Source organism: Mastomys coucha, unplaced genomic scaffold (genome assembly GCF_008632895.1).
Source record: "Mastomys coucha isolate ucsf_1 unplaced genomic scaffold, UCSF_Mcou_1 pScaffold17, whole genome shotgun sequence".
Lineage (NCBI taxonomy): Eukaryota > Metazoa > Chordata > Mammalia > Rodentia > Muridae > Mastomys > Mastomys coucha.
Window position 1 is genome coordinate 26,421,442 of NW_022196899.1, and position 10,945 is coordinate 26,432,386.

Consider the following 10,945-nt stretch of genomic DNA (forward strand, 5'->3'; position numbering starts at 1 on the left):
AAAAAAAAAAAGTAAAATAAAAGCAGCAACAGCAGCTGCACTTGAGAACAGCCTGTCAGTCTCTGAGCGCCCTGTCCAGTCTGGTGAGCAAGCAAAGCACGTTTACTCATGTATACCTTGTGGTCTTCTCTGTCCACCTCCCACATGAGCCCTGTTAAACAGTTTTACATTTTCAGCTCCTGTGAGGCACAGTGGGGACCATGGCAAGAGACTATTTGTCGTCAGGCCTTCCTTATACTATGACGCTCGCTTCTTGAGATTAATGGTGAGTTGAAATGTCCTTATGTCTAGGAGGGAGGCTCCCACTTAGGAGGAGCCTTTCACTTTGGAATCACCGTCTCTTCCCCGAGGACACTGAGCTTGGGTGGTAAGACCTCAGTGATACTGAACCGCCTCAGTTCAGCTGGAGTCCCGGATTCACTGGGACCGCAGGTCACATGCTGCCATTCCCTCTGCTCAGGGGAATGCAGTTACAAGTCCAATTTGTGTTTCTTCTTCAAGTGTAAAAATAAATCTGCAGGATTGGGTGGGCAGTGTCTGCTCAGTGCATGTGTGTCAGGCCGTGTGGTCCTCTCCCAGCACCATGAAAGGTCTTAACCACGGAGGCCTTAACCACGGAGCCACTGACCTGGTCATTTATCACTAAGATAGGTTTTGAAAAAACTAGGATAGTTTTAGAAAGACTCACTGGACGACTTCTACTGAAGCAGCTCTATTTTGGGATGTGATTTTTTTTTTTTTAATGCAACCTTGGAATGTTAATTTTAAGGCAATATTCTTAATTCAACAGGAGCGTAAGTAATACTATTTGTTTAGAATGCTGCTTGCCTGTATCTCATGATCCAAAAATACCCACCAGGGACTTAAAAACGGAGGCTTGTGTGTGCTCTGCTGTTCTCCCCTGAGATGCTCCCCTCCTCCACACTATGTGCAGTCTCAATCCTCCCCCTCCTCCCCACTGTGTGCAATGTCTCTCATCCTTCCTCCCCACTATGCACACTGCCTCTCCTTAGCCCTCTTTTTTTTTTTTTTTTAATTTAACAGACGATCCCCTGTTATCCCAGGCTGGTCTCAAACTTGCTAACTTCCAACTCCTGATCCTCCTGCCTCCACCTATGGAATGCCCAGGATTCCCAGGTGTGTGCTGTCACACATAGTGAGTGTCCTCTTTTCATACCAGGATCAACTCCAGTGACATTCAGTGGCTGAAATGCTATTGTTTTCACATTTGTTCTTAATACAGAATTTTCTTTATCACATTGCTTTAACCAAAAGGTCAAAAGTCTTTGCACATATATTGTACTCTACTAAATAGTTGTGTCTAAAAACTAAATCAGAGGAATGTGACACAAATCAGTGATTTGATTCTAATTCCAAAATTGTTGTGTCTGTTCAGTAAGGATAGAAGGAAATCAAATGAGGATAATTTTGGTGGGAAAAGAAGGAAAGACTATGAGAGAAACTTTTATGTTTCTCCTTACAGAAATTCTACCTTCTGTTGACTGGGATCCCAGTTGCCATTGGCATAACACTGGTGAACATATTTATTGGTAAGTCCCTCAACCAGCCCTCAGTCCAAGAGATGATAGCATTTGTAAACAAATACACAGTTTTTTAAAAAGGAAATTACATTATTTACTTTGTACTGCTGTGTGGACACCTAACACAAACCTTCTTAGGAAGAAAAGTTTGTTTCGTCATGGTTTTAGAGAGATATTGCTCTACCATGAGAAGTGGTAGGGGTACCAGGAAGCAAAAGAAGCTTGCTGGAAACAGGATGTTGACATTTTAAAAAGCTGCTTCTTGCCACTACTCTCTCTCTCCAGATCCCACTGCCTAAAAGCTCTGGGACCTTTAAAATAGCATGTGAGCCTGTGGAGGGCATTTCTACAGAGGAGATGGCTTCCAAAGCCCCACCTTCCTTCTCCTCTGTCTTAGTTCCTGTTCTTTCATTGTGAAGAGACACCATAACCAAGGCTCTTATAAAAGAAAGCATTTAATCAGGAGCTTTAGATGATTAGCCCATTATTATAGTGGGAGCATGGTAATGTATATGGTGTTGGAGCAGTTGCTGAGAGCTACATCCTGAGAGAGAAGCTAGGCCTGGTGGGGCTTTAGAAAAGTCCACCCCAATTAACACACTTCCTTTAACAAGGCTACACCTACTCCAATGAAGCTATAAATCTTTCTAATCCTTTCAATCAGTTCTGCTCTGTGGTGACTAAGCATTCAAATATATGAGCCTAGGGGGCCATTCTTATTCAAACCACCATATCTCTTTCCCAAAATCAGCTTTGACAAGCTAGATGAGGAAAATAGAGTAACATTAGAGTTGGGAAGAGAGAATCAGAGAGACAGAGAAGACAGACACACAGGAAGACAGGTGCTGACTGACAGAGAGGATTAAAATTCATCTTAGGGTCTGGAAGCGTCAAGTGCACACAAAGTCTTCTGAATAGGATTCTAAAATGCTGAAATTTTTTTGAATCTTAGAATATTTTGTTTGGTAGATGTACAGGGGAACAGAATAAAATAAAAAACAGTGTGTCCTTCATTATGTCTTATTACCTAAGAACAAAATGGGAAACTGCTGAGATGCTGGGTGTCTCACACCTACAGGATGGCTAGTACCCGTCATCTTCCCCTGGGGAGTGGAGGTTAGCACTAGAGGAGTCGTGGATTCTGAATGTGGTGTGGAGGACCTGGTGTGGAGCTGGGGACACGGGCTGTCAGTGCTGACCCAGCATCCTTAACACTTTCTCTCTAGGTGAAGCCGAGCTTGCAGAAATCCCAGAGGGCTACATCCCGGAACACTGGGAGTACTACAAGGTTTGCACCCCTCATTAAAACTTTTATTGGGTATCTTGTTAATGTTGTGGTAAATGTCTTAGTTAGGCAATTATGATATACTTTCCATAATCAATTTTCCTCATCAAGTAAATAATGCATTTTTAAAAACTTAATTCCCATTTAGATTTATTTATTTATGTAGTTGGGTGTTTTGCCTAAATGTATGACTGTGTTCCATGTATGCTCGATACTCCCCATGTGGAGACCAGAAGAGGGTATCAGATCCCCTGGAACTGGAATTACCAATGATTACGAGCCACTATGTGGCTGCTGAGTACTGAATTCAGATCCTCTGCAAGAGCAGCGAGTGATCTAAACTGCCGAGCCATCTTTATAGCCCATGGTATTTTTAATAAGTAACAATTCATGGTATTTCTTTCATTAAAAACATGTAAAGCTTTATAGGTTAAATTAAATAACCACAAAATATGATTATTTCTGCAGTCTGGTAGAAAGATCTTTGCATTTGGATCAGTAGATTTTTGGTTTGTCTCCTACCTCACCCTTGAGCTGCGGTCCCTCAGTGCAGTGTGAAAGGTACACACAGGTTCGGAACCCATGTACATTGCTCAGACGCCGTCATATAGGTGCTTCTCTCAAAAGTGGGCAGCAGTAGTGTGAGCCCAGTGGTCAGAATGACTTAAAGCACATCAGAGTTGCTGGCATGTAAGTGCTTTAGCCATCTGAAATGTAGTCAACCAGAAACATGAAGAGTCCTTCAGAAGGTAACTGATTTGACAAAACTTTTCTATCAGCATCCAATATCAAGGTGGATTGCCCGGAATTTCTTTGACGGACCTGAGAAGAACTATGAAAAAACCCTGGCTATCCTCCAGATTGAATCTGAAAAGGCCGACTTACGGTAGGAGAGAGAATGGGGCAGTAGGAAGAGTGGCACAGGTTCAGAACCTGCATGTCTGTGGATCATGAGAGAGCTCTCCTGAGAGAAGGGGACTCTTGCTGATTGGGGGATGATAGCTCATATTGAAAGGAATGCCCTCTCCCTCTCCCTCTCTCCTCCTCCTCCCACTCCCCCTCTGTCTCCGTCTCCATCTCTGTCTCTCTTCCCTTTTAAATGGTTTTGGGTATATGTCTGTGTATGTGGCTGTCTTGTGGGTGTAGGCCCATGAAGGCCAAAAGGGCATCAGATCTCCTGAAGCTAGAGTTAATAGGTCTGTGAGCCACCAGATATGAATACAGCAAGTACGCTTAACTGCTGAACCATCTCTCCAGCCCTAGAAAGAAATTCTTAAATAAGCTCCTCTGCACACAGCAGCCCACCCTGTAACCTGCCTGATTCCCTTCCGTCCCACGTCATTAGGGACTACCCTGTATAACAACTAGAAACCGTCGGTAACCCTGTGTGCCTGTTTCTAGAGAAAATGTTATTAGTGGTAAGTTACGTGAGTGCAGATACCTTGCTCAGCCCTGTGCCTTTAGTTAATGCTCTTCCTGAGAAGAGCACGCCTTGACTGCTGTGTTTCTCTTGGTCTACCGTGTGCTCCTGAGTTTTGGTTGGTTACTTTAGTTGGTTTTTTGGTGTATGTCTGTGTGCAGATGTGTGTGTGTGTATACAGGTATGTGCCCATGGAAGGCAGGGAATAATCTCAGGCATTGCTCCTCAGGCTCTGTTCACCTGTTTTGTGTTTTAAATTTTGAGACAGGGTCTCACTGACCTGGAGCTTGTTGAGTAAGTAGACTTGTTACTGGCTGGCAAGCTCCAGGATCCGTTTCCACCTGCTCAGTACTGGGATGTGAGCCCAGATGGTTTTACATGGGTTCAGGGACAGAACTATCCTTACAAGGCCAGCGCCTCACTGACGGCCATTTCCTCAGCCTTGGGTTTTGGGTTTTTGGCTGTGTCTTGTTTTTGTTTTGTTTTTTTATTTCTGTAAGAACTTTCTGCATGATTACTATTACTTACCTCATTTCTACCTCCTTTCCTTTCCCCACTCCAGTTCCTCCCTGTCCCCTTACTCTCTCTGATTTATGAACTCTTCCTCTTTAATTATGGTAGTTATACATTTTATGTAGTTATATTTAAAAGAGGAGGGAAAAGAAGTATTTAGTCCTTTCTGAAAAGTTGAATAAATATACTCTTAAGTTACAAAGGTGTATAATCTCATAAGTAAGGTTAGAAAGCTGGCTAATGCTTAGCAAGTGAATTATGTAGTTGTACATTTCTGGTCATACATGTGAAAGTCAAGGGTTCTGTGGAGAAGGCTTGGCCTTGGCTGTGGAGTTGCGAAGGCATCTGGGTTGATGGGCTTTTTTTTTTTTTTTTTTTTTTTTTTTTTTTTTTCTTTTTTTTTGGCTCTGATTTTTCTCTTTTGTTTTTAACAACTAAATATCTAATGTAGGCCATTCAGTGTGATGCTGGTGAGGGGACTCCACTTCCTGGGGAGAAATTCCCTTTCCTAACAATGATAGCAGCAGCATATCACCTCACAGCACAGGGACCCTCCCATGGGCACATTATTAGGCATTAGTAGCCAGCTGTATTAACATCAAAAAGGTGCGGTGACAGAGCAAGCTTTTCACAAAGCCATGGAGCAGGGCCTGTGGAGACAATTGGTCAGTGTAAATGATACTTTGACTATATCAGCAAGATGATAAAAGTCACCAGTCCCAAGTTGGCTTGTATGTATAGCAGATGTCTGCTTCCATGTCCCTGGCTGTGCCAGACTATCATGTGTACAGTGATTAACTCTGTCATTGGGATTGTGGGACTGTTATCCATTTTATTAATTTTTTCATATATGAAATAATGGCTTTCCTGATGACATCTTGATAAAGATGTACATTACTTATCTTTTCCTCCTTTACCTTCTCTTACCCTTTTCCTTCTGCCTGCTGATGTCTTCCTGTCCTCTTCCTCCTACTGGTCCCTTTCTGCCCCCAGCGGTTCTCCATCTGTTTTTGTATCCTGTGTATACCTTTATATATCAGTATGTGTGAGATCCCACAAAGGAGAGGACACGATACCCTCCAGCTTCATGCAGTTTTCTGCATATGGCATGATTTCATTTTTCTTTGTAACTGAGTGGTGTTCCATTGTGTACATGTGCCATATTTTCTTTATCCATTCATTTCTTGGTGGGCAGCTAGGCTGCTTCCATATCTTGGCTACTATGCACAGGAACATGGATAGTCAGCTACATGTCTGGTGTGCCACCCTAGACTCATGAGCGGTGCGGCTGTGGAGTTCTGAAGGTGTCTTTGTCCTGTGGTGGTTCTGTTTTGTTATTTGAAGAACCTCTGCTGTCTGCTCTCGGGGCTGTACCTGCCCATGTGTCCATATCTGCTCCATTACTATTCTCTTTGTTACAGGTTAAAGGAGCAGGAAGTTCGAAGACTGATGCGTGCCCGGGGTGATGGACCCTGGTATCAATATCCAACCCCTGAAAAGGAGTTCATTGATCATTCTCCAAAAGCAACTCCTGACAACTGATGATTCATCTGTCTACGAACAGTGTGTTCCTCCAGTGGGAAGAAATGAATAAATACTCTGTATTTCTACTCTGATGCACTGAGCGTCTGTGTTGTTTCTTCATGTGATGTGTTCAGGTGATGTGTTCTGTGTGGGCCTTTCAGCTTTATCTGTTGAGGTTTACAGGGAAGCAGTAAAGGCTGGAGGTCTGGGAATTTGTGAATAAGCTCTTGATGCCCTTGTCTGGCAGATGGAAGGTGCAGAGGTCCTATGAACATTCAGGAACTGTAGTAGTCTGTCATTGCAGGTGGGGCTATTTGGGACTACTTGGAATTTTAAGTTCACAGGAAATACTGAGCCAACCATATAAAATTATCAGCACTGGAATAAACGAAGTCTTAGAGTTCCAGGACAGCCAGGGCTACACAGAGAAACCCTGTCTCGAAAAACCAAAAAAAAAAAAAAAAAAAAAAAAAAAAAAAAAAAGGGTAACACTTCTGGCATTCCTGACCAGTCTGGGGTTCTGTGGACCCTATCTGTCCCCCATTCCACTTCAGCCCCTCTCGACTTGGCAACTCTGCTGCCCTAGAAAGAGATTGACTGCAGACCCCGCCCACTCCAGACTTTACCTTCCTGATGGGGTGTATCAGCAGCATCTAGACACCGAGAGAGGAGAAGCAGAACCTGGAACCAGTTTTCCAGGTATTGTCCTTGGCCCAATAGGAAGGTGTCTCTTGCTACCTAAAGGAACAGAAGAAATGAAAGGCCACAGGGCCACTTGTCAGGCTGCCTGCACCTGACCTCCACCAAGGTCTTCTGGAGCGCTTGTAGCTCCTTGTTTTCCCAGAAGGGGGTGGCCACACCCCACCATCCCCAAATATTTGTTCTGAGGCTTTCCTATGCAGTCTCACAATTCTGCCTACAGGTTAAGAGAAGGACATAAGGTCTCTGGGCGCAGACCATTTTGTAGGAGAACTAGGAGAGAACAAGCAGGCCATGAGGGTATTGGATCTGTAGATATCATTCACTTTTGTGGACTGGTTTCTTTTTTTCCCCTCTCATCCTCACTGTACTTCCCTGTGCTCCCTTCAGCTCACCACCACCCAGCTCAGTTGTAGGTTTCCCATTGCCATTCTACTAATACAAGGGATATATCATTCCTTATGTTCTACTAATATGAAGAAAGGTTGGCACAGAAAGAACACAATCCTATTAGAAATAGTTGTTAAGTCTAATGTGTAACAGGTAGGAACTAACTATATTTTAACTTTACAACCATGCTTACATGCACACACACACACACGCACACCAGCTACCTGGAAGTCTGCCTTCTGCTAGAGGCCTTCAGATGAAGATGTAGAAAGAATTCTCAGCATTTCCTGCACAATGCCTGCCTGGACACTGCCATGCTACCATATTGATGATAATGGACCGAACCTCTGAACCTGTAAGCCAGCCTGAATTAAGTGTTGTCCTTATAAAAGTTGCCTTGGTCATGGTATCTGTTCACAACAATAAAACCCTTATTAAGACAAACATGTAATTACCAAAACACTAAATGTACAGAACACAGAAGGAATATTAAAAACTGTAAGGGAAATAGAACTAGTCACATATAAAAAGCAGGCCCTTTAGAGCAATGTCCAACTTTTCAGGAGAGACTGTGTAGTACAACAAATTTAAGTTTAACTTAGACTCAGACTAGGGTTATTTTATTTGGCTTTGACAATTACTTGGGGAGTAACCCTTAGTCCACTTTTCTAACTGCTGGCCTGACTACCTTCCCAGCAGCATTCCCCAAATACTTGCTGCTTATCCTGGCTATGTGCTCATGGTACATCTCCTCTCATGGTGCCTTCTCCTCTCCTTGTGTTCTCTCTTCTCTCTCCACTCCCCTTCACTACCAACCAGGTAACTCAAAACTTACCCACCTCTAATCCCTCTAGTAATTGGCTGTAGCCAATTTTATTTAACCAATAATTTTAAAATAAGGAACAAAATTTGCACAATAAAAGCTTGTAAACTTGAGAATTCTCTCATAGACTGAGGCCTTAATTACAGAATTTAGCATTACAATACAATAGAACAGACCTCAACAACTGTGAAATACAAAAGGGCCAACTGTGAAATACAAAAGGGCCAGGAGTGGTGTTCTATAAGCTTTACAGTTGCCAACCCAGACTACTATATCCAGCAAAATCATCAATTACAATGGATGAAAAAAGAAAAATATTTCACAGGGAATTTAAGCAATTTCTGTCCACCAATACAGCACTACAGAAGATACTAGAAACTCCAGTCTAAAAAGGTTAACTACACCCAAGAGGATGCAATGAATAAAAATCCCAGAACAACTAAGCAAAAAACGGGGAAAAACTCCACACCACCACAACCAAATAACAAGAATCAATAAAAACTGCTCATTAATAACAGTATTAATGATATCAATTCCCCAATAAGATGACAAAGACTAACAACCAAATTGGATTATCTTTCTGTGGCATCCAGGAAACACAACCATCAAGTGAAAAACCCCCAGGACTAGGGAGACCCTCACTCAAGTCTCAGGATGGCATGACCACCCAATAACTCACGAGAGACCGATCTTGCTGCAAGCGCATGAGGTTTATTTGGGATAGGCCGATACTAGGGTCGATCTCATAACCTTGCAGGACAGAGGAGTTTGACCCAGAGCACAAGGAGTAAGGGGTATTTAAAGGGAAAAACCACAAACCAGGGGGAGTGAGGGGGGCATTCCAACCCAAGATATTCAGTCAGTTAGGGAGGGGAACATATTCCTTCTAGGAATGTAATCTTCATCTATCGGTAGGCAGGGTGGAGAGCCTCAGCAGGGTAGAGAGCCTCGTGAACCAGTTGACCTTCATTCCTAGTTCCGCCCTCATTGTGGATCAGTCAGGAGGGGCAGGTCTCCGGAACCAGAGCCCTGAGGCTCCGAGTTAGCCAAGTTCCTGGAACTGGCTAGTCTACATTCTTGGCTCATTACAGAGGTTTTCCATGCCCTTTTTAGGTAAAGGTTATACATTATACATTTCTACTGATACATTTCTATTAATGCTCTTATTTTAAAATTCTAAAATTCTCCAGTCCTTCACAAGGACAGATATCATTTCAGTATAAAATGATGTAAAAGATACTCCAAGCAAATGGACCCAAGAAGTGAGCAGCTATTTGTATGACAAAATGGACTTTAAATCAAAACTAATCAGAAGAGATAGGAAAGGACATTACATATTCATTAAAGAAAAAGTCCACCAAGTAAATGTTATAATTTTAAACATTTATGTGCCATACATAAAATAAGGACAAATTCATAAAAGAAACCCTGCTATAGCTAAAACCACACATTGATTCAAGCACAGTGTCTCAGTTACTTTTCTGTTCCTATGAAGAGACATCATGATCAAGAAAACATATAGAAGGGAATATTTAATAGGAGTTTACAGTTTTAGAAGGTGTCCATGACCATCGTGGCAGGAAGTGTGGTAGCAGGCAGAAAGGTATGGCGCTGGAGAGCTTATATCTGATGATGGGGGCATCAGAGAGAAGAAGAAGAAGAATAAAGAAGGAAGAGGAGGAGGAGGAAGAGGAGGAGAAGAAGGAGAAGAGGAGAAGAAGGAGGAGTAGGAGGAGGAGGAGGAGCTTTGAAACCCTCAATCTCACCCCCCAGTGACATAACTTCTTTAACTAGAGAGGGATTCTCCTAATCCCTTCCAAACAGCACCACCAACTGGGGACCATTCGGAGTGGATGACTTCATTACCCTACTCTTGCCCATAGACAGGCCATCCAGACAGAGAAATGCTGGAGTTAAAGGCCAGCCATAACTCAAATGGTTCTAGCAGATAGAACATTTCACACAAACACTAAAGAATATACTTCTCAGCAACTCATGGGACTTTCTATGAATTTGGCCACATATTAGGACACAAAGCAAATCTTAACAGATTTAAGAAAACTGAAATAACACTCTGTATCCTATTTGACCACTATGGACTGAAGTGGGATATAAACAACAGAAGGTATGCAAAATCATGGAAACTAAGCAACTCATAACTGAACAAAAATTGAGTCAAGAACAAAGTTAACTTTTTAGAACTGAATGGAAACAAAAACATGCCATACCCAAACCTGTGGGACACAATGAAAGCAGCACTAAGAGGCAAGTTATTACTATTACATACCTACATTAGGAAAAATGTTTGAAGGCTTAGCTAGAGCAATAAGACAACTGGAGGAAATTATGGGGATATAAATAGGAAAGGAAGAAATTAAAGTATTTTTATTTACAGATGATAAGATTTTATATGTGAAAGACCCTAAGAATTCCACCAGGAAACATCTATTGCTGATAAACACTTTCAGTAAAGTAGCAGCCTACAGTTCAATTAACACACAAAAATCAGCTTTCTCATGTACAAGTGGCAAACAGACTGAGGAAGAAATCAGGGAAACAGCCCCTTTTGTAATAGCCTTTTCAAACAACAAAAAGATCTTTAAACAAATGAGAAAAAGTCATATGATTAAAAACTTGAAATAAAAAAAAAAACCCAAAAAACTTGAAGACAGTGAAGAAATAAAAATTGAAAAAGACATTAAAAAAAAAACACTACCATACTCATGGATCAACATAGGAGTATTATAATG

General features: G+C 42.1%; 1 protein-coding gene across 1 annotated transcript in view; it reads left to right on the plus strand.

The window, feature by feature from the left end:
• Ndufb5 (NADH:ubiquinone oxidoreductase subunit B5) overlaps positions 1 to 6,375 on the plus strand; it is a 13,859-nt gene extending 7,484 nt beyond the window's left edge. The window contains exons 2-6 of the mRNA XM_031376580.1: positions 177 to 265; positions 1,484 to 1,550; positions 2,768 to 2,829; positions 3,606 to 3,712; positions 6,181 to 6,375. Coding sequence (XP_031232440.1) covers positions 177 to 265; positions 1,484 to 1,550; positions 2,768 to 2,829; positions 3,606 to 3,712; positions 6,181 to 6,301 — 446 coding nt within the window. The 3' untranslated portion in view covers positions 6,302 to 6,375. The remainder of the gene's footprint in view (positions 1 to 176; positions 266 to 1,483; positions 1,551 to 2,767; positions 2,830 to 3,605; positions 3,713 to 6,180) is intronic.
• The last annotated feature ends 4,570 nt before the right edge of the window (positions 6,376 to 10,945 follow it).